Below are 27,951 nucleotides of genomic sequence, written 5' to 3'. Positions count from 1 at the left end.
AACCAAGTGTAGTGGTACACACCTATAAGCCCAGCACTTGGAAGGCTGAAGCAAGACGATGTTGTAAGTTTGAGACCAGCCCCGCAAAGTGAGCTCAAGGCCAGCCTGAACTGTATAGCAAGACCCTGTCTCAAAAAGACAATAAAAAAAAATCAAGCTAAATAAATTATTTGCCATTCATAAAGTACTTTTATGTCATAAGTATAAATCCTTATATTCAATTTTTTTTAACAAACTAATGTACAAATATAGATAAGTAGAACCCCTTTAACACTAAGTTTTCTAGTTCCAAAACAGGAAAATATTATCACAATTGTAAGACAGTGATTTTAAGAATTTCCGCATGCTATTGCTTGTTATACACTGCATGCATAACTAGACAGGTGAGGAATTTTACAGATTGACCTGTAAAATCAAGACAAATTGTGATTAATTTCAAGGCTTAGGAAGCTCAAGATTGCGCCAACCACCTGAAGACAAAGAAGCCAAATACAACAAAATTCCCTGTGATTGTAAGATGTTACATATGCTTTCGTTTTAGTATTTTGGCTCCACTTATATTTCAGGGTGTATTTATACTAACATTCTGGTTTACTTTATAGTAAGCACAGCAAATTCCATTTGTAACAGCTGTTTATTTACATATAAAGAAGCAAAAAGCTTTTGTTACATATATGCAAAAGACAAGGCTAGGCTGCTTTTGTTTCTTCTGAATTCATTACAAAATGAATTTAAAAACTCTATCTGGAACTCTAATTTCTGTGACTTCGATTTTACCACACATAAATTTACAACACAGCATAGATTTCATGTGTCTGTGACTTCCTTTTTTCAAAACTTGGACATTTGTAGATGAAAATTATTTCCATTACTTTTTAAATTGCACTTCAGAAAATAAAAAATATAAAGACCGCAGACTTATTTCAGAACATGCTAAACCCAAGGCATCCTTAATGATTAAAAACATGCAAATTAAGCAGTTTGGAGAGTTAGTGTGCATAGACACTGCTTTGTAGTTGGTTTGGTAAAGATAAAGCATTTGAGCACACGTTCTGCGCAAAGACTTTGGGAGTCTGAAGTTAGAAAGCAGAATTCCTTAGGAAAGAGACAAAGGAGAGACTTCCTGTCATGTCCATGGGTTTCTGCATGTGGCACCAATATGGGCACCACAGAGTTTAAACAGATGCAAATGCTGAGGGGGGCGCAGCGTCATCACGCTTGCTTTACATATTTCTCCATGGCCAGATTGAATTTAACTCCCCTTCCTGGGAGCTTCCCGAGTAATTTCCCACTGAAATTACCGCATGCCTGAATGGTCTACTTCACCAATATTTGCTTATGGAAATAAAGGGGAGGGGCAGAGGAGAGGAGGAAAGGAGTGGAGGAGGGGCTCGGCGGAGAGAGGCTCTGACCACTGAGCCGAGCGCACCAGTAACCTTGTCCGATGTGATCATTAACCGCGCTGGAGCACGCAGCTGGCAGCCCTCGGAGTTTGTTATTAGGATGTGAGGACAGCCATACGGATACTGCACAGACTATTGACAGATTTGGGGCTTCACTTCGAGAGCTACTGTTCGCCCGAGTGTGGCAGAAAAATGAGATTTTGGCAAGTTTTTTGCGTATTTTTAATTTTTATGATGAGTCTCCTCCTTATCAAGGGACAGAGACCAGGTAGGACTTTGATGCATTGGGGTGAGTGATTTGTGCTTCTGCCTGTTTGTATCTGGGAGTACGAGCGTGCGTGTATGCTGAAAGTTACTTAGGTGTGTTTGCAGTTGAGGGTACATGTGGGATTTCTAAGTGTCTATCCTGCTGGAGGTATTATTTGGATATTTTTTAAATGGCTAAACTTTAAAATACTTTAAAATATTGGGACTGGGGATTTAGTTCAGTGGCATAAGCACCTGCCTTGTGGGCAGGTGGTCATAAGTTCAATCCCCAGTACCGGTTTAAAAAAAATACTTTAAAATATTGATAAATACTTTTACCACAATTTTTCTAAATGCAAAAAAATATACATATGTTGTCCTGACAAATGAAAAGAAACGAAAATGCTGGCCTCTCCTTTGCAGAGGTTAACCACAATGAATTTTGGAGTAAAACGCAAAACCCAGAGCAGTTTTATCAAAAGAGCATGTTGCTAGCCGGAGAGGACAATGTTTAAAAGTCATGAAGAAGTGACAAAATGCAGATGGTATCAGCAAACATGCCAATAGTTGTCATGGCGAGTTATATAGTGTACGGCACTTAGAACGAAAAAAGTGCAGCTTTTATTTCCAGGGTGCATAGAGAGCCAAAAATATGCATGGTTAAGACAACTTAGATTAATTTATCTGATTTATTTTTCAAGGATGATATCAATTATGTTGTATTTGACCAGCAGGAATTTAGTAGGCAATTACTCTAGTGTGTTTTTATTTCAAAGCCAAAAACCTAAGATTGCAAAGCCCTGGTAAGAAAAAAAATCAGAAAGTTGAGTTTCCTGACACTCAAAAACTGTAAGCTTTCAATGGAAAGTGATCTTGTATCCGAGCATATAAAGTAACTGTATTGACTTGATAACGTATGGAAATGATATGTAAACAGTTAAAGCTCTTCAAACTGCTTTTCAGCTCATCAGATGTTTGGTTGCTCTGAGGTCATTTCAATCCCCTAGTCTGTGCTTTCTCACAAATAAGAAAAAAGCTCCAAGTCAGCAACTCCGAGGAAGCAATCTGATCCCTTCTTATTGTTTACGGCAACTGCCATTCAAACCCTTTCTACTTTTCTGAAATTCGGAGCACCCCGGGTAATGTTCTTGTAAAATGTCTGCGATTGCATAAAATGAAAAGCCTAAGAGCAAGTAGTGAGAAAGTGCATAAAAGCAGGAGGAGATTATCGTGGAGATCTTGTTATTAGCTGTTAAGAGTATACCTCACATAGCTGCATCACATTTTTTTTTTTAACCAGGATCACATGTGAACAAATAGCAAAGCAGCACGGAAGGGTTTGGCTGCAAAGAGACTAACTCTGCTGCGTTCTCCGGGTTGCCCAGCAGTTCACTTTCTGAAATATTGCTAATCTTTCTTTCTTTCCTCCAGTGAATCTGGCACTGAGGAGAAAGCTGCAGAGGCACAGCTGCCTTCAGCGGAGATGCATGCCGCTCCACTCCCGGGTGCCCTTCCCCTGAGGTACTCCTGACAGAAAGCCCTTGTGCAGCCTTTCATCAGCCTATTTGCATTGTGTAGCACGTGATAATGGCTGTGGTGAAGCAAGTGTACTCATGAGTGAATAAGGTGACAGGATGCCTGGGAACTGCTTTTATCCCCAAGGAAGAAAGCAAAATCCCCACAGTTGTCAAATCTCAGGGCTAGCAAAAGGGAAACTAAGGCTATCTCATGTGAGTGAAAATGTTCGTAACTACATCAGGCACTCTTTAAATGTGAGTTTTGGAAACTGCTGAAAGCTCCAAATCTTACCCAGAGCAAGCACAGTTCCCACTTAGACCACTGCGTCCTCGAAAGCATTTGGGTGATTTACTCCAGCCATGTGCTGGTGGTGGGCTGGCTCAGTTCTTCCACCTTTAATATCTAAAATCAGCTCAGTGGCATAAGCATCTGCCTGGCAAGCACAGGGTTGTGAGTTCAAACCCAAGTACCAAAAATAAATAAATAAATAAATAAATAAATAAATAAATAAATAAAATCAACTTCATAGCACAGCATCTTCCTCCCCTCCCTAATGGTCGTGATGGTTGTATCTTTCAGAATAAATTCTGAATGGAATTTTGCTCCTCCCTTTTGGTCCTTACCCTCCCTAGGAGACCGTGATTTCACACCATCACAGTCTCTGGTACAGATTGCAGCAATTCGCTTCAAACACTGCTGAAGTTTTAATTCACTTCATATGAAATTATTGCAAGCTCCTTAGTTCATTTAAAATATACCTTCCTAAAGGAAATACTAGAAAAGTACCTTCAGCTAGTTAAAAGACATCTGCTAAGTTAGCTTATTCAGTTGATCTGCAGATTGTTGCTTTGATGGTAGCCTTCATTCAATGGCAAGAATGGTGACTATGCCTGTTGTTTAATGGGAGCTTTTCAAACCCAGGGAAAGCCTTGCAGTAGGAAATTAAATAAAGGAGGAGCAACTCAGTAATAAGCATCTATCAGAGGACTTAGACAGAAAGCCAACTTCTCTACCTATAAAAAATTACTTTGTTATAAAAGGTGGAACCATAAATTTGGTGGAGGACTATAGAAAGATACTGTAGGATGTCCCTGAGAAGCCAGTTAATAGTGATTGAAATACGCTTTAAAAGGATTAACGTGCTAAACTATCCTTTTGTTTGTGTGGTGGATAATGTTTCCAGCAGAGCTTTTCAGTCTCACATGTGAAATACGGAAGGGGATGAGGTTCCAGGCCTTCCCCAGCACTCTTCCATAAACAACAAAGAGGAGGGCATGCATGTTACAGTACAAGAGAATACCTCTGTAGGCAGAGAGGTACCATGCAAAACACAGATACAAGTCTTTTTAGTGAGCCCCACAAACCACGCCCTACCAAAATCAAGACTGCAAGGAAACTAGACAGAGCACAGAAGTTTGATTGGCAAAGTTAAGGGAAATTTTGATCTATAAACCAACTTTGTCAAGCAAAGAGAAATTTAAATGAAAGCTATGTCAACCACTTAGTAAGAAAGATCCTTTATCTCGGTTGGCTGAGAGCATTATAGACCTGCTTGAGTTACAGCACCAGTTACTGCTTAGATTTTCAGGGGGTAGGCTGGTCTTTTATCCACTGCAGTTCCCTAAAGAATGTGTAAAAGTTACCTGTTGTAATCCAGTAATTATTATAAGAACCAATTTAAGATAAACATCAAGATAAGTTCCCAAGGTCATCTTCAACCAGTACCAGTAACAAATACTACCTTCAAATTTGGTGCTACAGTTCTCACTGTTCTAAGTATTTTCCAACTTTCTGTGTGTTTGGCAACAATGGTTCTTTGACAGTTGGGTGAGGGACTAGGTCCTGGGCTCTAAGGCAAAATTACCCTTTCATTTCCCCCACACCCCCCAACCCCCGTTTTCTGCATGCCTTAGATAAAATCACAAGTAGTTATTTGATTCACTTAGGGTCAGGTAAGACTGTAAAAGGATAGGATAGGTAAACAACTGACTGCAAGTTTTCCAAATTAACCCTTTAGAGTGGCTTAGCACTTTTGTTTATTTCGTTGAGTTCCTATTATCTCTTTCCTGTTTTCTCTTTTGTCTTTTCCCAGACCTCCCCAGTAGTCCTCAGCACGATTTCCTAGCCTGTACAACCCAGTCCTTTAGGTAGCAAAGGTATGCTGTGTGCAGTGAAGTGATTCTCCTTGACTTTTTTAACTGAAGAAGGTTGGCGTAGCCTTGAGCCCTAAGCGACTTGGAGTAGAAGAGGGCAAGCAAAGCCGTAGCAGGAAATACAAACCTGGGGGTTACTGTGAGAGCAACAGAGGGGGTACAATTAGACAGGGAGGGGCTTAAGATTGTAGTGACATCCCTCTTCCCACAGTCACGCCCCCCACAGCAGTGCTTTTATGTATAAGTCTGCACCAGAGAGCTCCATACCCTATCAACACATATTTTATTTAGCTTTCTAGTTGTAATATGTGCTCATGGTGCAAGATTTATTTCAAAGTATGGAAGAGTCAAAAGCAAAAGCCCTCGTCCTTCCCTACTGCGTATTTCCACTTCTTAGAGGAATGACTAATGGAAAGATTTGAGTAAAAGTACCTCTCAATGCATAATTTTTAATTACTGGCCTGTCACTCTTGCTAACCACTCCAAGTGCGCTTCCAGTTCCCGCCTTGTTCTTACCCTTGGACCAAACCTCTGCCTGTGTCCCCCAGCTTTCTGTGCTGCCCTTCTCTCTCCCTCTTGGGCCACCTGACCCCCACCTCACCTCTGCACCAAGTGCTGCTGAATCAGCACTTCTGCGGCTCTAGGGAAGAATTCTGCTGCCCTCTGGGGCCTCTGGTACTCATTCGCATGGATCTCAAACCTTTAATGGCCTTGAGTTTCCTTACATTTTTCAAACCTCCTCTTTCCATCACTGCAAGGGGTAACTGAGATTGTCAAGCCTCTCTGCTGCCCGCTGGACTGATGGTCCATATTCCTCCTCTCACCCCAGGGAATTCCTTTCCCTCCGCTTCCCAACACTGTGCTCCTCTTTTCCTCCTGACAAAGCTCCCTGTTGACCCCCTCAGCGCTGTCCTGATTTCAGTGGCCTCACCTGGCTGCGGCTGCTCCCTCTGTGTCTGCCTAGGTTGAATCACTTCCTGTGAGGACGCATGGGGAGGGGCGCACTTCCCACCTGCAATCCCTTCAGGCCCCTGCCTGCCCTGTGCACAGGACTCTTTTTTTTAATTTTATTTAAGGAGAAAAACAAAAAAGGCAGAGAAAGGGTACACGTTATACAGATTTACAGAAAAAAAATAAACAGTAGGAAATCACTAGTTAATGGATTATATATTGTCATCTTAGAAATAGTTGTTCAAGTTACAAAATTAAGGCTTATAAAGTGGACATTCCAACAGTGAGACTGCAAACAGTTCTGTTCAATGATCCAACAAAACTCAGTAATATCATTATCTGTCTTATACACTTAAATATACATGCAGTTATATCATTTAGAGCACTTTCTTTTCCTCTCTTTTGTACAATGACAATTACACATTTTGGGTTCTGTTGCTCGCACAGTTCTAATTACTTTTTTGGAAGAGAGTAGAACCAAATGTGACATAACAGAACAGGGTCAGTCAAATCAAAAGGGTGGACATAATAGATAATGTAAAAGCATAATACAAGGTGATCAACAACGGTTACCATAATGCCTCCCACTATCTCTAATAGAATTGCCTATATCATCAGTTATAATAAAATTCAACAAAACAGTAAAGAACAAAACTGGCAAAACCAAAACATTGAAGACATTACAGGTCTTCAAAAGTAGATAATAGTCAACCAGAATGGGCATCATAATGAATCCCACTATCTTCACAGCTGTTGCCTAAACTTTCAAACCTGGTACCATCAAGCAAAACAGAATAGGGGGACATCAGTCAAAACAAGATGGTGAGAGCTATACAGGGCTTTAAATCAAGATAATGGAAAGTCAAAGTAGGTTACTATAATATATCCTGCTAGTTTTTATTTATTTTTCCCTTAATTAAAAGGATAAAAATAAAAAAGTAAATAATAAAATGGAGACTGAGATAAAAGAGAGCATAACAGCAAAACAGCGCAGATCAAAACATAACCATTTAAGCAAAATAGTGTTTCACCACAAGATAATCCCGACATAAAAGTAGTTACCATATTGTCTCTTTCCTTGAAATCCTTGAGTACAACTTCGTATACTGTAGCATCAAATATATCAAAACAATGTAAAACCATTCAAGAGAATGACAGTATTACAGGGTATTTAGAATCAACTAACAGAAAATGAATAATGGTTTCTGTATAATCTCCTTGTCTATAAAAGTTTTTGCTTATACTATCATACATAATAAAATCCAGTAAGATACAACCTGTTTAGACCAATGGAGACAGAAGAACAAAAGCTTGATGAGACTTCAAAACAAGATGATACTAAATCAGTATTACCTATTAAGACATCATTTTCTCCAAAATAGCTGTTCCTATCATCCCACACGGGACTCTTTCGTTGCAGTTCTGTGCGCCAATGTTGTGTCATCAGAAAAGCCGATGGCTCCTCCGGTAAAATGGCAACACTACACCTGCCCAAGACATCCTGGGCCCCTTTCCCTAGTCTCTTTTCTGCGTGGCACCTATTGCCACTGGGTTAATAATACATTTAGCATCTGCCTCTCTTCTTGACATTGCAAGTTTCATGAGAATAGAGACTTTGGTCACAGTTGTGTCCCCAGTGACTATGGTAAGGAATACTGAATGAATGAATGCTTAAAAGTAAACTTTCTGGGGGCTGGGGATTTAGCTTCTCGGCATAAGCGCCTGCCTTGCAAGCAGGCGGTCATGAGTTCGATCTCTGGTACCAATAAAAATGAAATAAACAAAAAAAAATTAAACTTTCTAATTCTGCCCACTCGGATGTTTCTGTGACATTCGCAGAACTTAGAGAACACCCCTAAGTCTACTGTGGATGAGAAGTGTGCTGTGTACCAGGCACTGTATGAGGAAATACATTACTGACACATCTGATGTGAATGTCTGAGCTCAGCACTCTGTTATTCACGTCTAATTTTGTTCTCAGATCTGTGGTTTCTGCCCTGAAATAGTTCTTGAATCTACTCCTCTTTGCCATCTCTACCTCCTCCCATCTCAGTGCCTGTTATCTCCCTCTAGTCTGACTTTGGTTTCCAGTTTGTGTTCTAAAAAAAATAGCATTTTTAAAAACTTCACATCTTGGCTGGGGATTTAGCTCAGCGGCATAAGCACCTGCCTTGCAAGCAGGCAGTCGTGAGTTCGATCCCAGGCACCAGTAAAAAGAAAAAAAGAAAAGCTTCACATCTCACCTTTCTGGAGCATTGCATTCAGTCACATCTTTTTTTTTTTTTTTTTTTTTTTTTTTACCCTTGTATAAGGCATGTATCAGTCACATCTTGATTAAAATCCTCTTCTCTCTCCATAGCCTTCAGGACAATAAGAAATCGTAGAGTCTGACAAAGAGCTTACAAAATGTACCTCTCTGCATATCCTATCTCCTCCATCACCTCTTTCCCCTTCCCTCTCTTGAAGGACAAGACCTGAGCCTGTCTGCACCCCCTGGACTCAGCCTCTGACCACGCAGCCAGCCCTGGTGGCCCTGACAAGCCACCTGCTGTCAGTCTGCACCATCCCAGCTCTGCAGGGCGCCTGACCTACCCTAACCTTGCTCTGCTCATAGAAGTGTGAAATAAATACTCTCCAGAGCCTGTATTATCAGCATTCCCCTAAAGTCAGCCCACTCTTCACCTCTCGCAGTTCCAAGCTACCCATCTGCCTGCACTGTCCTGCTTTTAACTCTTTTCCTCTCCATTCGCTGATGCTCCAGGGAACTCTTGATGCTGATGCCCTACCAATCATATCAGATGCACCCTTTCTGCCCTCTGAGTGGTACTTGTGGGCTTCCATCTAACTTCCTGATCCGTGGCACTATATACACAGCTTAACTGGACTCTGCCTTCCTGTTTGTGCCAGCTCAAATTCTCTGATGGCAGAGGGTACATTTTCTTTTATACTAACTTTATGTTCCCCTTACATATTTAATGCAACAAAAATAAAGGATATATATTTTGGGGGGGTACTGGAAATTGAACTCAGGACCTCACACATGTCAGGCAGGTGCTGTACCACTGGGGTAAATCTTTTTGTTGTTTTGTTTTTCTTTTTTGTTTCCAAGACAGGGTCTCACTATGTAGTACAGGCTGGTCTTGGACTCACTCATTTAGTCTAGACTGGCCTCAAACTTCCAGCAATCCTCCTGCTTCAGCCTCCCGAGTGCTAGGCTGATAGGCAGGTGACACCGTGCCGATTTATTATTTTAAATAGGATCTCACCAAGGTATCCTATTAGCCTTCAACTTGTGGCCTTCCTGCCTCAGCCTCCCAGTAGTAGCACCTTTTTAAAGTCATCTATCGTGTTCTGCTTTATTTCTTTTTGAAATCATATCTGTGTCCCTTGTCTCCCACTACAGAACCTGCAGCAGCTGGTAGCTCCAAGCCTGCAGGAGTGAAGGATGGCTCACCTCACCCGTATGGCCCTCCCTGCAAGGCTGCCCCGACCTCTCCATCCAAAGAGGACCTGGGTGTGGGTTGCACTCACAGGACTGTCTCCTGCCTGACTTTTTTTTTTTTAAAGAGGAAAATAACATAAATTGAAAAATGAAGTCTGAAACACTGTTATTTGCCTATACACACAAAAAAATCTCTTTTCCTGCACATTAAAAAATATTTCTATTCTTCTACAAATTAAACAATATTTTGTAATGTTTTCAAGCTCTGTAATGGTAATAAGTGTAAGAACTTGAAGGTTGGGTTTTTTTTTTTTCTATTATTTTCCCAAAAGTATGTTTTAGTGTTTCCTCTAAAATCAAATATGTGGACTGGATTTACAGAATAGGGAGAAAATAATCAGTTCATTATTTATATCAAAAGTCAAAAAAAGTTATTGCTGCCATTTTATATATGGAAAGCTGTAGTGTTTATAAAAGTATGGTATTTTGTATGCTATTAAGGTGTAAAGGAAAAGTATGAAATACAAGTTGTAGCTCATTTTATTTTAAAATCACGATGTCCCTTTCTGAATCTGTTTTCATCGTGGGATTGCAAGAAGCCTATATTTGATTTCCTTTGAAGTTCTGTTTTATGCCCTTGATTATTTTGCGTAGAGAATTCCTTTAAAAGACCTGAGTAATGTCAACATCTAAGCTTCAGTTCTAACACCAATTCTAAAAGGGCCACATGTGTGGCCAGGATGAGCTCTCATCACTGCTGTGACTGGAATCAATGCTCTTCCACCTTGGATGGTAAAACACAAAGTAAATCAGAAAGAATTTAGGGGTCTCCCTTCGTGGAAATGAATCTCTCCTGTCTAGGTCTGAATGGTATCAACAACTAACTCATCCCAAGTGGTTAAATATGTTCTTCAATTATATTTATTGAAAGACTGAACTTAGTGCTAGGAACTTGTAAGTTAATTTCGGGGAAGACATTCACAAATTCGTGTTTTTTAAAAAACAAATTTCTTGGGGCTGGGGATATAGCTCAGAGGCATAAGCACCTGCCTTGCAAGCAGGCAGTCATGAGTTCGATCCCTGGTACTGATAAAAAAGAAAAAGACAAAAAAAAAATTATTAAAAAAAAATTTCTTTTGATGATCATTATAGAGGAGAAAAGTCATTAAACCAATAGCCCTTATTTTGCTAAAACATAAGTTTGGGGGATTAATAAAGAATTTTAAGTAGGAAATCTGATAATGTCATGGAATTTGTCCCCCTATCAAAATGCATTAACAGTGTCTCCAGAGTGGGCCAGGTGTGGTAGTGCACACCTGTAATCCCAGCACTCAGGAGGCTGAAGCAGGAGGATCACTGTGGTTATGAGGCCAGCCTGGGCTACATAGTAAGATCCTGGCTCCAAAAAAAAAGTGTCCTCAGGGATGGAAAGTACTCATATAGGGTTACTGTGATTACACTGACACACAAACAAAATGTCTTACCTCGTTATTTATAGCTTCCTGGGAAAAACCTAAATAATTTTTTTACAGTACTAAGGACTGAACGTAGGGCCTCCACACTGAGCTACATCCTCACTCTTTTTTAATTGTTTAATTTTGAGACAAGATCTTGCTAAAGTTGCTAAATTGTCTAGGCTGGGCTCAAATTTGTTATCCTCTTGCCTCAACCAACCTCTTTGGCATGCTGGGATTATAGGCACATCCCACCATGCCTGGCCCTAAATAATTTCCTGTATAGATTCTAATTTCACATGTGCATCTGAATAAAAACACAAGCTATTGCTAACTGTGTTTAAAACATGTACTGGCTTGTAAATTTTATATTAAAAAATGCTTTAGATAGCTCACATAATACAGTACAAGCCTACAGTTTTTAAAGTGGGATCTCACCAATTTTTAGTTTTTGAGATACAACTCAGGGCCTATGCCTATGTTTGGCAAATGCTCCACAAAATGGAGTTAAATTCCCAGCCAGATTCTCAAATTTACAGAGAAAGTTAAACAGCAGCCTTACTATTGTGTAATTAAATGATTACAGATTTCTGCTTCTACAACTTCAATAATTGTTCAATAAATCACTGGGTGATTTGAGTGTCTAGCTGTCCTTTCTTTAAGAAGTGGTCAGAGTGTTGAGTATAAGGTGGTAGAAATCAGCCAGGTGTGGTGGCACACATCTGTAACCCCAGCACTCAGGAGGCTGAGGCAGGAGGATCACTTCGAGTTGAGACCAGCCTGGGCTACAAAGTGAACTCAAGGCCAGCATGAACTGCATAGTGAGACCCTGTCTCAAAAAGACAAAAAAAAAAAAAAAAAAAAAAAGAAAGAAAAAAATAGAGACAAGAACTGGGAATATATATATATATATATATATATATATATATATTTTTTTTTTTTTTTTTTTTTTTTTTTGAGATAGAGTCTCCTTACGCAGTTTAGGCTGGCCTTGAGCCACACCCGGCCTGCTTGTCTCTATTTCCATTATTTTCTCAATTCAAGCTTATCACAGCAACGATAAAAAGAGGGGGTAGGGGAAGGGGAGTGAAAATGATTAAACTGTGATATTGTCTTAGTTACTTTTTCCTCACTGAGACACAATACCAGGCACCTACAACTCTAAGGAGGAAGTTTGTTTTGGCTCACAGTTTGGAGAAGTTTCAGCCAGTCAGCTGGCTCCAGGGCAGGTGGCATGGCAGAAGGACATGGCAGGGAAGAAACAGCCCAAAGCTTGGTAGCTAGAAGCAGAGAGAGATGAAGGAAGGAGGAGGAGGGAGACAGGGACCCGCCCAGTGACCACCGCCTCCTAGCAGGCTTCCGCTGCTGTCACATCACGTTTTAGCTACAGACTCCTCCGCAGACTAAAGCACTGCTGGGTATTACACCTCCACCACCCAATCACTTCCCAGAGGCCCTGCTTAGGAGTGCATGAGGTTTTGGAGGGGACATCTAAACATCAAACACAACAGGCAGGTATGTGTACTAATTCCCCAAGATGAGTGTAATTATTCTGTACCGCAAACATGCACCAATGAAAAAAATCTCAGAAGCGGCAGAGCAGAATGGTCTCTGACAACAGAGATGTATCTCGTTCGCTGGAGAGGTAGAACCGGAAATAAGAGCAGGTGTCTGCGTACTGTCAACAAATTTGTATGACCTAGTATTCATTTTATTGTGTCCTTGCTACCATGAAAATGGCTTTATAATATTCAAAAGGTTTCAGGCCCAGGCTGGCCTCAAACTCAAAATCCAGCTGGGCGTGGTGGCACATGCCTGTAATTGCAGCCCTCGGGAGGCAGAGAAGGATCGATGGTCTGACCTCAAGGCCAGACTACATAAGGAGACCTTGACTCAGAACAAAACACAATAAAACAAAACGAACACAATATAACAATGAAAAATGGAAATTTTATTTTCATAGCAGAGGGGGTTTGATCGCATTTTTATTGTAGGTAAAGACTTACATGATAAACATGGGTCAGCTACTCCACAAGTCATCCTTCTCTATCTGAGGAACCTGTGGCAGAGATTTTAATTTTACCCCAGGAAATCAAGGTCCTAAAGGGAAAAAGCCCTGGACCATGTCAGCACTTCTACTATACCAAAGCCTCACAGGAGCTGAACACCACTCGTGGAGGACGGTTTTTGTTTGGTTTTGGTTTTTTGAGACAGGGTCTCACTTTGTAGACCAGGCTGACCTCAAACTTGCGGCGATCTTCTTATCTCAGCCCCCCGAGTGCTGGGATTATAGGCCTGTGCTCCAAGCGCATCTTGTTTGTGAGATGGGGTCTCAATAAATTGCTAGGTTGCCCAGACTGAAATTGAACTTGTGATCCTCCTCCTCAGTCTCCCAGGGTGCTCGGATGAGAGGTGAGCACCATTATGCCCACCTGTTTTTCTTTTTGTTTTTTTCCTTCCTGGATTTTGTGAACTAAGACTTGTTGCTTTTTCACCAGTGCTATAAATCCATTCCTTGCACCACTACACAAGTTTTTCACACATTCAAACATGCTTCTTTTAAAAAAGTGTTTCTACGGCTAGTATAGCTCGGTGGTAGAGTGCTAGCTAGCCCGTAGGAGGCCCAGAGGTCAACCCCAGCACTACACGAGCACACACACACACACACACACACACACACACACGTACGTTTCTAGCCCAGCAGAATCCTGAGGAGCTCGGATGCATGCGCACGTGCTGAGCATCCACAGATCGCCTGCAATACCCTCGCCAGCACGGCAGCCCGGTACAAATCCAGGCCTCGCTCTCAAGTCCCGCGCCTGACGTCGTCGGAAGGCAGAGTTGCGGCCAGGGCGGCTGAGACACTGCGCCCGCGCGTGCGCAGAGTCGGGGAGCGCCGACCTCCACACAGGGCAAGTTTCCCGCGCTGGTCTCTGCTGCCTCCTACTGCTCGGAGCCGCAGCAGAACCTGAGTGTTCCCCAGTCCTTGACAAGGTTTCCCACCGCATCTGCTTTGGGATGATTAAAAAAAAGAAAAAAAAAAGACTTCTTAAACCTGACTTAGTGGTGCACGCCTGTAATCTCAGCACTCTAGAAGTGTAGGCAGGAGAATCCTTGCAAATTCGAAACTAGCCCGGGCTATATAGTGAGCTCAAGGTCAGCCTGAACTGCATCGCCAGACCCTTCCCTCCTCCCCCAGAAAAGAAAAAAAAAAGATCATGCTGAACATAACCCTCCTGCCTCAGGCTCTCAAGTGCTGGGATGACCAGGCGTTTTGGAAAGTTTTCTAAAGCACAATTTAAGCAGATTTTGGTGAGTTCCACAAAACAAAAGTAAAAAGTTTTGCCTTGGGGCAAAAACGTCTTCCTTTGATCCTTTATCTTCTGGTCCTTTATCTTATCCAACTTTTTTATGTCTATTCTCCCGGAAGATAGCAAAAGACAATGTTTTGGGTTCATTGCCACCCAGGGCTCTGCACAGTGAGCCAGGGCTTCGAGGCCCCTCTCCAGCCTGAGGTCTTCCTGCAGCTCCTGGATCAGAAATTCCACCCGGCAACTCCTCAGACCCCACTGCTTCCCCACTGCCGCGGTGAGGCACGCTGTTCAGTTTGCACAGCATTCCCCAGCCCTACCATACAGGAAGGAAGGAAGGAAGGAAGGAAGGAAGGAAGGAAGGAAGGAAAAGGAGGAAGGGAGAGAGAGTCTAATTGCACCATAGGTATGGTGCAACAACATGCCCATAATCCTAGCTCTACCCCCACACTACATCCCTAGCCCCTGAATTAAATTTACAAAAGAAGAATCCAATGTGTAACAATCAACTTTCGCTTTTTTGAGGCAAGGCCTTGCATGTATTCAGGCAGGCCTGGAGTTCTCTGTGTAGCCCAGCCTAACGTTGAACTCATGGCAGTTCTCTGGCCAACCTCTGCTTCCAGAATACAGGGATTATAGGCGTGTGCCACCCTCCCCAGCTGTGTGTTGTGTGTGTGACTGTGATGAAACTCTGGGACAACTTACCAGTAAACTATCTCCCTACCCTCTTTTATTATTATTCTGAGACTGACTACCCAGATTGGCCTAGATCTAGAAATCCTGTCTCAGGCTCCGAAGTAGCTGGAATTACGTTATATTTAAAATGCTTCAATGGCTTTCCTTTTCCACTTGGTATAATCAAAATCTAAAACTTGCCCAACAGGCCTTTTAGCATTGACTCATTTAAATTTTTATTTCTTTAATTTATTTTAGTATATCTCCGGCCTTGTTTGTTGGTTGGTTGAAACAGGGTCTGGCTGTACAGCTCAGGCTTTGAATTTACTCTGTAGCCTAGGCTGACCTCAAACAAGCAGAGAACCTCCTGTCTCAGCCTCCTAGTGCTGGGATTACAGGTATGTGCTACTGCACCCTGCAAGACCTCACCAAATTGCCAAATTTCCTAGATTAACTCGATTTTGTAATGCTCTGCTTCAGCCTCCCGGCACCACCACACCTATCCTCACTTCTCTATTGAGTATAGTCAAAAGATCTCTTTCAGCTCATTTGTCCTAAGTGGGAAGGCCTTGGCTCAATCCACAGGCATCATTAACAGGCTCCTTATAGCTCTCTTCAGCCTTGAAGAGTTTTCTTTTCCAATTTGTCCCATCGATTCATCATCACTTCTTAAATTTTGCCCAAATGCCCCTTTCTCAGGTGAGTCGGTGGGGTTCCCTGTTCTACCCAGCTTCATGCAAACCACCCCAGTTCCTCCTTCAGCTCCGAGGTGAGCACCCCTTCCATCTACGCCGTCTGCCCCTCCAGGCTACTGACGCAGCTCCCCACAGACTTCTACCTCCTCACCCTGGGACAGGAGGAGATTCTGGGGTTGTTGTTGTTGCCTGTGCTATGTTGCTCTGTTGGTTGAGACAGGGTATCCTCAGGCAGTTCGGGCTGATCTTACATTGAATTCACTACATAGCCTAGGAAGGCCTTGACTCACAGGATCCTCCTGCCTCAGCCTCCTCCCACCCCACCCTCAGTGCTGGGATGACAAGCCCTATTGCTGGCTGAGATGGGGAGGTTTTTTCCTTCTAATCCCGCCCACAAGGCTGGGTGGTCAAGGCCAGCCAGACCTGTATACAAAGCCAAACCCAGACTCAAAAACCAAAACCAAAACAAACCCGTAGGGCAGGACCCATGGCTCCCGTGGTACAGCGATTGTCTACCACGTACACACAAGTCTGGGCATTCCATCCCCAGTAACACAAAAACAAAACAAAAAAACCTCAAACCAGTCTGCAACTTGACTATAATCTTCTGGTCGCTGGTAGCAATAAAAACATGGTCATAGGAGACTGAAAACGACCAAGCGTAGTGGCACACGCCTATAACTGCAGCACTCTGGAAGGCTGAGGCAGGAGGATCGAAAATTCAAGCCCAGCCTGCATGATTTAGCAATTTAGCAAGATTTTGTCTGGAGGACAGGAAAAGAAAAAAAACCTGGCGATGTAGCTCAGCGCAAAGACCTGAGTATCCAGGTACTCAAAACAGAAAAAGATTTGAGAAGACTGCCAAAGCCTCAAGCTAAGGAGCCCACCCGCTCTCCTCAGCTGCTCCTCAGACTTTGCACAGTAGGCCGGGCCATTGCGCATGCGCGGGTAAGTTCCCGCCCACTGCCCGCCTACCCGTCGTGCACTGCGGCCACGGGAAGGTTGGGAGCCGCGTGCTGACTGGAGTTCGGCGGTCTCAGCCGCGCACTCCTTAGAGTGCGGAGTGTGCGGGAGGTGTGAGTGGCTGGCCAAGCCACGGAGCAGCTGTTCCAGGTAAGCGGTGAGGGCCGGGGAAGGGGCCAAGCAGCGCTTGTTGTGAAGCTTGTTGAGGTAGAGCTTCCTGGGGGTTTGCCATGAGCCAGGATTTGGGAGCACACGTGGATTCGGGGTCGCGCGTGTTCGTGGCGGGGCTCCGTTCCCGTGGAAGTGGCTATGCAAAGTATAGGTTCCTAGGTCAATGAGGCTAGTTTGGATGACAGGGCCTGCGCCCGGGAGTTTCAGAAAGAGCTGTGGGTGGAAAGAGCATTGATGAAGTGGTTGCCTTTAGTGGGAGAATCACTGGCGTTTGGGTGGGGGCGGGGAGCGGTGGCGCCTTGGAGCACATAGGTGGCGCATGCCCGTCCAGCTTCTCCCTTGAGCCTCAAGGAAGGCTCACTTTTTCCTTGCGCTGCTGTTTTTGAGAAAAATTGGGCCTTGAGCTCACCATGTAGCCCAGGCTGGCCTCGAACTTGGTGGGATCTTCTTGCCTCAGCTTCCCAAGTGGTGGGATCCCAGGTGTGTGCCGCTGCGCCCAGCCCCTTCCAAGGGTCTTAAGGATGGAAATTACTGTTTTATTTTGCAAGTGGGCTGGCTTAGCATCAGGCCTGTGGAGAATGATCTGTTGTGACGGTGGTTGAAACTATACTTACAAGCTGGAATTTCCCATAGATTCACTTGAACTATAAAGATGTAGGCTCACCAAGAACCTTACGTTTTATTGGGGGTTGGATATATTAGCTCAAAGATTGCTAAAATACAAAATGTTGACAATCATGTATGATGGAGGCAGTGTAAGAGGCTGGGGGCAGATCTGAGTTTTGTTTTCCAACATTTGAGAACTAGCTGGGGCTACTGACAAACACATATAATCCCAGCTACTCTGGAGGTCATAGCAGGAGATCAAGTTTGAGACTAGCCTGGGCAGTTTAGGTCTTGTCTAAGATTTTTAGTTTTTTTTTTTTTTTTAAGCCAGGATATTACATATTTCAGGCTGATTGTGAACTTGGCAGTGGTCCTTCTGCTTCAGCCTTCTGAGTGCTGAGATTATAGATGTATGCTACTACATGCAGCACAAAATAAAAATGTTCTAATTGTGGGACTGATGGTGTCTATTGCATGGTGGTGCTTGCAAAACTTGTGCTAGGTTCAGTCCCCAGTGCTACAAAGAAAGAAGAAAAGGGCGGGAGGGGGAAGAAAGAGAAAGGAAGGAAAGAGAGACAGACTGAAAGCCTGACCCCCACTAACCTGAATCAAAATGGAGATGTGGTCCACCAGTCTTTTACCCCAACCTCCAGGTGTTGGTGATAGACGCTAAGACATGAAAAAAATTATTTTCTTATAACAGTTAAAGGGCATTGAATTAATTTAAGTGGGAAAATGAAAGTTTTGTCTGTGTTTGAAAATACCAGTTTAGCTAGATTTAGTAATTGGTCCAGAGGAAGCACCACTGTCTATTCAGGAGGTAGACTTGGTTAATTAGAAGTAGAGAAGGTAGTGACAGTGCCCACAAAGCTCTTCTGTTCCTGGCCTGACCTGTTTGAGAGGCAGGGAAAACTGATTCATGTGTGTACGTGGGAAGGGACAGCACGTTAGTACCTGGAGAATTACATGATGCCAGAGCCCTTTTCCAGCTGTGTGACAATGGGTAAGATTCTTAAAAGTTCAACCTCAGTTTTTGTGACCATTCTGTGCAACCCCACCCCCAAAGCATGTATTCTGTGTCTTTTTTGACCTGCTCAAAAGTACCTATTTGAAAGTGCATCACTGAGTTCAAGGCAGCCTGGGCTACATAGCAAGACCCTGTCTTCAAACAAAGGGCTTAGGAGCCAGGAGTGTGGCTCACTGGGAGATTGTTAGCTTGGCACAGGCCCTAGGTTCTACCCTCAGTACAAAAAAAAATGTATTTAATCATTATAACTATACATAGTGTAGGCAGATAGTGCTTCAGAAGAGACATTGTGCTTTCTTTCAGGTGGTTCTCTGTATTACAGTTTTCTACAGGTTGCATATACTTTAATGTAAAAAGTACTTATTTTGCAATTCTGAAACTTTATCCCTCTTCCTCTTTCCTCAGCGTGATTTTTCTGGAGCACACTCTTAAACCAAGCCCGTTGGGACCCGGACACTTTTGACTAATAAGGATTTAGCAACTAGATGAGACAGCAGCTCTTAGGTTAATTATCAGTATTTAACATGTAAGTAAATATACATTTATATGTCAGGCATGGTGGTGCACCCTGTAATCCCAGCAATTGGAAGGCTGAGGCCAGAGGATCACTGTCAGTTGAATGGCAGCCTGGACTACATAGTGAGATCCTGTCTCCGCCATATATATGCACAGTGTGATCACAAATATGATTTCAGTTTCTAAGGTTTTATTACAGTAATAGCTATATTACAGTAAATCCCTCAAATACTTTTCACTTTGAACACTCTTACTTCTTGACCTTGCCGCTTTCTGAAGATTTCTGGAATTCAGATCTGGTGAACAAGGTGTAGATGAGGTTGTGCTGTCATTTTTGTCAGCTGGTTTTAATTCCACCTTGTAGAAACTAGTGAAAGCAAAACTTCCAGAACTGCTTTAGAAAGTGGCAAGAATGATGGTTTAAGTGTGTTCAAAGGGGGAGTATTTTGAGGGGGATTAGTGGCAATGTGTATTTTACTGTATTTTTAAATTTAAGCAATGTGTATTTTGATTACATACCTCATAACTTAATAAAATATAACATAGTTTGATATAAATGCAGTTGTCCTTAGGTGTCCACAGGACTTTGGTTCCAGGATCCTGTTTGGAGACCTAAATTCTCCCATGCACAAATCCCTTCCCTCTCACCACAAAATGGTGTAATATTGTTATGCAAGCTGCACACATCCTCCTATGTACTTTGAGTCATCTCTGGATTACTTAAAATAATTGAACATAATACAACATAAATTGTGTGTAAATTATTGTTGTGCTATATTCTTTAGGACATAATGACCAAAAAAATCTGTACATGTTCATTACAAATGCTTTCTCCCCCAATATTTTCAGTCCTAGGTTGGTTGAATCTTCAGCTTCAATTCCTGAAGACATGAAGAGCAAACTGTTTGCATTTGGCAAGGTGAGTATGAGTTTTCAGGTTGTATGATGTAGTCTTGTAAAACTTTTCTTTTATCATGCATGTGTGAAATATTAGAGATTATGACATGTTACATTACAATTTGTTAATGCTTTTGCATTTCTTTAAAAAAAAAACTCAAATTTGGCCAAGTTGCATATGACTAGTTCAATGACAGAGGTGGAGGAAAGCACAACTGTGTCAGGTATTCCTACCTCTCAATTTATATTTATTCTCACTGTTAACAGTGCCAAAATGAGCCACACATGGTGGCTCACGCCTGTAATCCCAGCACTCAGGAGGCTGAGGCAGGAGGATAGATGCAAGTTCAAGACCAGCCTGGGCTACAAAGTGAGCTCAAGGCTAGCCTGAAAAGAATGGATAAGCATTTTCAAGTTCTTTGTAGGTTCAGCTTTTGCAGCTTTGAGGATAGCAGCTCCTAACTTAAGGAGTCACTCTGATGATTCAATTGAATCTATAACTGCATGGAAAATACATAGCATAGTACCTTATGTATAATGAACTAGGCTAGTACTTTATGTAGAAGAAAGAGGATGCTACCTTTTTTTAAGCCTAGTACATTAAGGGGTTCATCCTCAGATGAAGATAATGAAGTAAAATAAGGCTCTGAATAGTGAGTTAGGAGTGCAAACTTTGTCCTTGTTTATATGGTGTAATTTGGTGTTTGGTTGAGGTCTCCTGTTGAGGCTGACTTCAGACTGTCACCCAGGCTGGCCTTAAATTTTCGATCGTCAAGCAGCCAGAGTGCTGAGGATAACCTCAGACATGAACTACTAGGATCTTCAAGCTTTCTATTTTTAAACTGGTTAATTTTTCTTTATTTCATGTATTTATTTATTTTTGTCTTTTAGAGACAGGATTTCCCTATGGCAGTTCAGGTGGGCCTTGAACTCATTTTTACATCCCAGGCTGGCCTCCATCTCTCAGCAGTCCTGCCCCAGTGCCGGGACTACAGGCGTATGCCACCACACCTGGCTAAACTGGTTAAATCATTATTGTTATTTTGATCTGTCAGTGCAGTGGGGTATGGTAGCACATGCCTATAAAACCAAGCACTCCAGAGGCTAGAGCAGGAAGATCTTAAGTCCAAGTGTACCCTGAGCAAGTTAATGAAACTATCTCAAAGTAAAATAGAAAGTGACTGAGGATGTAGCGGATATAGTGCTCACCTAGCAAATGTGGAGCCCCAAGTTAAATTATGAAGTAGTGTGGGTATAGTGGTACATGCTGTCATTTAACACTTGAGAAGCTGAGGCAGGACAATTGCTGTGAGATGAAGGCCAGCCTGAACTATATAATGAGACCCTGTCTTAAAAATAAAATTCCATGAAGAAACTGTAGACAAGTCTAGAGCTTAGGTACTATACAAGACAAAGGTAGAAAAAAGACTTAAAAGAAACAGATACTGTGTGTAAACCTTGTTTGGATCCATATTTCTGTATATCTAAAACCACCTCTAGCCAAAAAAGTAACCACATGTTAACTGCAATCACATGCTATTTTAATACCAAAAAAGGTTATTTTTATTTTATAGGTTAAAGAAATAATTTAAGAAATACACCTGGATCTTCACACAGTAAGTAGTTGAACCAAGATTCAAATGTCACAGAATTGAGCTTAAGAGCTTGTGAGTGCCAGGCATGTGCTCTGACACAAAGCTGAATTCCCAGCTCAACTTAACTCAATTTCATTTTGAGACAGTGGCACTAGGTTGCCCAGACTGGCCTCAAATGGGAGCCCACCTGACTGGGCCATTTGAGCACACAGGATTAGAGGTGTTGCCACCACACCAGCACTGCTTCCCATCCTATTGTGATAGCTTCTGCCTGTACAGGTCCAAGACAGAGTCAAGCTGTGGGTTTGGGTATAATTTGTACATGGAAACTTTCTAGTACCATCACAGCTTATTTTATTTTCTGCCGGTATGAAGAGAAAGTCTTCAGTGAAAGAACTTGCTAGATAACCAAGACAACCAGTTTTACTTGTCAGAGCTGTGTGCATGACATCACTCAGAAAGAGTTGAAAATATGTTTAGTAATATTCAAGTCTAGTGTATATAACAGTAATCCTACCAGTCCAGAAGGCCTAGGCAAGAGAATTGTAAGTCCAGCCTAGACAGCTTTGACACAGCAAGGACCCTGCATCAAAATACAAAATTAAAAACAAAAAGTGCTGAAGGTTAGTGAAAAGGCTCTGGGTTCAGTCCCCAATGCTGGGGGGAAGTGTCTAGAGAGGGAGAAAGGGAAAGAATACTGCATTCATGGTGAGATGGCTTGCAAGATGAATGGAGGAACACCATTTGCTTGAACATCCATATACTTTGTGCTTAAATTCATCAGTTAACTTCTGCTACACTTGTGCTGTGTGTGTTTTAATTGTTGAACATTATGAAAGTAAATTGCTGCCATGCAGGTAGTATCACTCCCATGCTTTATGCTGTATCTCCTAAGAACATTTTTTGTCTGTTGATTGTATGTAATTGTGAAATATTATGACTCTTGTGTGAATGTTTTAATACATTAATGATTACAGAATCAGTTTACCTGAAATGTCTTGTCTCAAAACCACAGGAAGGATTCCTTGTTTGGACCTGAGGTTACTTTCTTGAATAAGAAAACTGAAGCTGACTTCAGATGATCGACACAGAGGAGCAGCCACCCAACTGATATGTTCTGATGCAAAATAGACTGTAGTCCTGTTGCCAAGTGCAGACTTAAAAGCCGAGTCATACTGAATTTTCATAGCACTTTCAGTAGAGCTGAGTGTTGGTTGATAATTGAGGTGGTCTAGGAGAGGACACCCCTTGCTTAAAAAGAAGCATTTCCTTGCTTGTTGCCTTTTGTTCAGTTCCATGGAGCTAGCGGCAGCCTTAGCAGACCTCCAGGCAGAGGCTAGCTGTCCCATCTGTCTAGGATACTTGAAAAGCCCAGTGACAATCTACTGCGGGCATAACTTCTGCCTCGCCTGCATCACTGAGTCCTGGAAAGACCTAAAAGGCAGTTTCCCCTGCCCTTCTTGCCATTTTGTCTGTCCAAACAAGAAATTCCAGAACAATTTCCAGCTAGGTAATTTGACTGAAATCGCTAAGCTGCTGCCACTGAGAAGGAGTAAGAGAAAAAAGCAGGAAGGGAGCCTCATGTGTGAGACGCACAAACAGGTCCTGACCGTTTTCTGCCAGAAGGACCTGGAGGTTCTTTGTCCACAGTGCAGCTTCTCTGCCGATCACCAGCAGCACTATATCTGGCCCATAGAGAAGGCTGCGGACTATCATAGGAAACAGCTAGCGCGCCACATTGAGCTCTGGAAGGAGAAAGTGGAACAAATTGACAAAGTGATTGCTATGCAGACTGGAAAATCAGAGGAACTTAAGAAAAAAGTAGAACATAGGAGAGAAGAAATAAAGTCTGAATTCGAACAGTTTATGCTGTTTCTTCAAAATGAGCATGAGGCTGTTGTTAGGCAGTTACAAGATGAAGAGAATGAGCTATTAGCAAAACTAAATGAAAATGTGGCAGACACTTCAGATCATGCCTCTGCATCAAAATGTCTGTTAAAGGAGATAGAGAGCAAGTATGTAAAGTCAGAAGTTGAAGTGCTGACAAGTGTGAAGAGTATTTACCGCAGATACAGAAGTTTAAAATGCCCTGAAATGTTCTCATTCCAATTCAGAGATTATGTTTACCAGCTCCCTCCACAGTATTCTGGACTGAACAGAATTATCAAGCAATTTCATGTAGACGTAGTTCTAGATCCTGAAACAGCACATCGTAAGCTTATTATCTCAGAAGATAGGAAGAGTGTGCGTTATGGAAATATGCAAAAACTACCCCATAGCCCCCAAAAATTTTATATCTGGCCAGCTGTGCTGGGTGCCAGGAGTTACAGCTCGGGCAGGCAGTACTGGGAGGTGGAAGTAAAAGACAAACCCGAGTGGATCCTGGGCATCTGTACCGCAGCTCTGCCCCGGAGGAGGAAGAATCAGAATCAGCCCTTCTTAGTAAAAGCCGGACTTTGGGGCATTGGGCGGTGTAGTCACACCAGTTACATTGCATTTGGTCCCAAGAAGGTCAATCTTTTGCCCAAAGTGATACCTATTAAGATTGGCATTTTTTTAGATTGCGAAATGGGTGAGGTTTCCTTTTACAATTTGAGTGATAGATCTCTTCTGCATACTTTTAATGATTATTTTGGAGGACCTGTCTGGCCTTATTTCTACACTGGTACGGAGTCACGACCCCTTAGAATCTGTACAGTGACAGAGTCTGAATGATGAGCTGTTGGAAATCTGTTTTTCTTAGTGGACATAGTGACCCATTATCAAAGCAATTTCAAATGATGTCAATGGGTTTTTTTTTTCAGTTTTAACTGTAAATGTCTTTTGAGGAGGTTCTTTAAATATGTGATGATGATGCCTACTTTTACATAAGTCAAAGGGGCCCTACTAGAGGTTCTCAGATAAAATACTTGGAAAATGTGTTTCTTAACTGAATGTGTTACTCTATTTGGAAAATGTGTTTCTTAACTGAATGTTACTCTAATAGTTGCCAATAAAACTACATTCACCTTTCTGTATCACTGTTACTTTCGTTTAAGAATTAAGCCTGTAGGAACTGGGGATTTAGCTCAGGCATAAGCGCCTGCTTTGCAAGCGCACAGTGGTGGGTTCAATGCCTGTTACTGATAAACCTGTAGTAAAGGTGGACATTCCTGGGCCACACTTGCTCTTCATGAGTGATCCCCTTCAGCTTTCATCTGGTTACTTATATATTTCTGGGCAAATTTTTTTTCCTCGTGCTAATTGGACCCAGGGCTGTCCCATGAGGCTGTGCTCCCAGCACCTCAGTTGCTTTGACTGCATTGCTCTTCCTGCCAATGTGGTCACACTTGTGCCTTCTGCTAGCTCCTGCACATGTGCCATCTGGACAGTGCACTCTACCCCTGTTCAGCTGCCATCCTTGACTCATTTTAGGGCCTGATCTCACCTCATAATCTTCCACATTTTCCTCCTTAGATTGCTTCTGTTAATGCCGGGATTCACAGCTTTGCAAATTCAAGACCTGAGAGCACTGCTCTTTGGGTTTGGAATTTTTTACATTAGCTTAATTTGAGAACAGTTGATGTCTCCCCACACACAAAACACTTGGAATTGAAACCAGGATCAATCTACCACTGAATCTTAGCCCTCTTTGAGACATGTCAGTAAATTGGCTTCAAACTAGCCTTACAGTAGCTTAGATTACAAACATGCTAAAATTCCTGGATTAAGTACATATTTTCTGAAGTTTCACCTAAATTTTATTGGTTACCTACTGGCCAAATTGTGGTTTGATGGGTTTCTTGTGTTGCTTTTTTTTTTTTTTTTTTTTTTTTGCCTTTTTTGTTTTTATCGGTACCAGGATCGAACTCACGACTGCCTGCTTGCAAGGCAGGCGCTTATGCAGCTGACTAAATCCCCAGCCTGTTGCCTTTTTTTTTTTTTTTTTTTTTTTTTTTTGAAACGATCTCCCTATGCAGCTCAGGCTGGCCTTGAGCTCACTTTGTAGCCCAGGCTGGCCTCTCACGATCCTCCTGCCTCAGCCTCCCGAGTGCTAGGATTACAGGCGTAAGCCACCTCGCCCAGTTGGTTGCCTTTTTGAGACAGGGCCTCACTATGTAGTCCAGGTTGGCCTTGAACTCTATGTAACCCAGAGTGGCCTCAACAGCAGTCCTGCCTCAGGCTCAAGGATTACTGCTATGTGCCACCATGCATAGCAGGTGGTTTCTTCACACATGGTTTTGGTTTTTTTTTGTCAGTCTCACGATGTAGTTCAGGCTGCACTTGAACACAGTGATCCTACCTCAGCCTCCCGAGCAGTGTGATGACAGCCGTGTGCTACCACGCCCACCTCTTAATTTTTTTAGATCACAGAAGTAGATATGGGTCAGTAGCAGTGCACTTGCTCCCCTTGTATGAAAACCTGAATTCAATCCTTGGTATTGTAAAAATTAGCCCAAGCTAGGGCTGCGTCTGCACCACGCACCTGAAGCTCCGGTGCTCAAGAGGCTGAGGGAAGGCTCGAGGCCGGCTCGGGCAATTTAGCGAGACTCAGAAAAACAACCCTGGGGGAGGTAGCTCAGAGGTATAACCTGCTTTTAACGCGCTGGATCCTGAAAGCCCCAAAATAGCAAGAAGGAAAAAACACTTGGAATGTGCCTCCTGTCCTGCGTCACAGCCTCAGCAACCCGGCAGCTGCATCCTAGGACCTAGTGTGTGCCCTACTAGGCACAGGCAGGCCACGTGATCCACCAGCTCCCATTTCAAGTCACGACAGCGCTGCCAGAGCTTCTACCCAGGATACTGCTCCCCCATCAAGACAATAGGCCCGGACCGGTGACCCTTGTTTGGAACCCGGGGTTTGGGGCCGAGGCTGGAGGAGCACCAGCCTCTACCCAGTCAGGGCAACTAAGTCCTTCGCGCATGCGGTCTCCAAATACATCAGGGCTGGGGGGAGCCCCGTAAGAAGGCTCGGCTCAGTCCCTGCACTGAAAGAAGAACGAGACGGTCACACGGTAAACCACGCGGGAGTCCTATCCGCAGTACCTGTCCACCCACGGATCCGTGGAGGCGGGGCATCAAGGCTCCTCCCTGTCGGGGGCGGGGCCGCACGACAGTGATTGGCTGTCCCCAGGCCTTGTGGGTGGGGCGAGCGTGGATCCTCAGGGCCCGGGGCGAATCCTGAGAAGGCTTTCATCAGGCCTTGATGGTGGGGACTTTGTGGTTCTGAAGATTGCGTGGCTGTGGTGTTCTCCCAGCTGTAGGCTCTGCAGCCCGCAGTGACATCTTCCCGCGCAGTCTCCGGGCAGTGTGGGGTTCGGGGGGCACTGGTACCTAGACTCCTGATGGTCCCTCCTCACGGCTGGGACCCCCACTCTTTGCAGCCCCACCTCCCCACCCTGAGCCCCCCAACCTCCAACCGCGGTCCTGAGTCCAAGCCACCTCTGATGTGATGTGGCCACCAAGTGACCTCACCGTCTTCCCTACACGTTGCCTTTTCTCCAAGCACAATATTATTACTTTCAGTACTGACGATTGAACCTAGGACCTTGACACGGGGCTACATCCTAACCTATTTTTTTATTTTGAAACAGGATCCAATTAAATCACTGGTTGCCTATGCGGGACTGCCTCAGGTTCTCCTGTGCTGGGATTAACAGTCCTGTGTCACCAAGCCCAGCTGAAACCCTGATTTTAATTATGCTCCATGAAACTGTTGAAACAGTTGTAGTTCACTGCTTTTACAGAGAGACAAAATCCTTTGAGTTTTTTAAATAGGGCTCACTACACAATTCATGCCACCTTAAAACTCACTTTGTAGGCCAGGCTGGCTTCAAATTCAGAGATCCTCCGCCTCAGTTTCCTGAGTGCTGAGCTTACAGGTGTGCCTCACCATGGCCATCAAGGGCTCCCCAAATGTGTCCACTTCTTCCTTCTGTTCTCTTTTACAGGGAGCACAAAGGTCCTCAAGTGAGACGTTTCAAGGACAGCTTGATACATGCTCTTTATCGCTTCTTCTAATGAGTATTTCCCCGGGACACATTCTTTATTTTTATTAGATGAATCACACATCTTACTGTATCCCCCACCCATTTTATTGGTCTCCTTCCCATTTGTAAAAGGAAAACATTCTTTGAAGTGTGTAACTGAAGTGTAGAATTCTGGAGAACAATTTAGTTTTGAAGATTGCCCAAGTCTGTCTGCCTTGATGGCACATACCTGTGATTCCAGCACTCAGGAGGTGGAGGCAGGAGGGTTGCCATGAGTTTGAGGCCAGCCTGCACTGCATAGTAATTCAGAGAGAGAGATTCTGATTCAGAATTCTGATTCTGATTCAGATATTCTGATT

General features: G+C 43.1%; 3 protein-coding genes across 4 annotated transcripts in view; 2 read left to right on the top strand and 1 right to left on the bottom strand.

Annotated features, from left to right (window-relative positions):
- Positions 1–1,407: 1,407 nt before the first annotated feature.
- Apela (apelin receptor early endogenous ligand) lies at positions 1,408–11,806 on the top strand. The gene is made up of 3 exons (XM_013143210.2): positions 1,408–1,671; positions 3,081–3,170; positions 9,675–11,806. The coding sequence occupies exons 1-2, from the start codon at positions 1,596–1,598 to the stop codon at positions 3,167–3,169; spliced, it is 165 nt and encodes a 54-aa protein (XP_012998664.1). The 5' UTR covers positions 1,408–1,595; the 3' UTR covers position 3,170; positions 9,675–11,806.
- A 1,291-nt stretch (positions 11,807–13,097) lies between these two features.
- Positions 13,098–27,951, bottom strand: part of Tmem192 (transmembrane protein 192) — a 53,368-nt gene continuing 38,514 nt past the window's right edge. For both annotated transcript variants that reach the window (XM_063234802.1, XM_063234803.1), the window contains exon 6: positions 13,098–14,175. In XM_063234802.1, coding sequence (XP_063090872.1) covers positions 13,974–14,175 — 202 coding nt within the window. In that variant the 3' untranslated portion in view covers positions 13,098–13,973. The remainder of the gene's footprint in view (positions 14,176–27,951) is intronic.
- Positions 16,773–24,640, top strand: LOC100722218 (tripartite motif-containing protein 60-like). The gene is made up of 5 exons (XM_003479329.3): positions 16,773–16,961; positions 19,021–19,141; positions 19,981–20,050; positions 21,603–21,644; positions 22,639–24,640. The coding sequence occupies exon 5, from the start codon at positions 22,920–22,922 to the stop codon at positions 24,336–24,338; it is 1,419 nt and encodes a 472-aa protein (XP_003479377.1). The 5' UTR covers positions 16,773–16,961; positions 19,021–19,141; positions 19,981–20,050; positions 21,603–21,644; positions 22,639–22,919; the 3' UTR covers positions 24,339–24,640.

The sequence above is a fragment of the Cavia porcellus genome, unplaced genomic scaffold, assembly GCF_034190915.1.
Source record: "Cavia porcellus strain 051 isolate PalLab524CR breed Dunkin Hartley unplaced genomic scaffold, mCavPor4.1 scaffold_24, whole genome shotgun sequence".
Taxonomy (NCBI): Eukaryota; Metazoa; Chordata; class Mammalia; order Rodentia; family Caviidae; genus Cavia; species Cavia porcellus.
This window is presented reverse-complemented; position numbering and strand designations above follow the sequence as displayed.

Excerpts from the sequence above, each read along its gene's own strand:
- LOC100722218 (XM_003479329.3), top strand. The coding sequence starts at position 22,920 with ATGGAGCTAGCGGCAGCCTTAGCAGACCTCCAGGCAGAGGCTAGCTGT.
- Apela (XM_013143210.2), top strand. The coding sequence starts at position 1,596 with ATGAGATTTTGGCAAGTTTTTTGCGTATTTTTAATTTTTATGATGAGT. Across the intron at positions 1,672-3,080 it reads TATCAAGGGACAGAGACCAG|TGAATCTGGCACTGAGGAGA; the intron begins GTAGGACTTTGA and ends TCTTTCCTCCAG.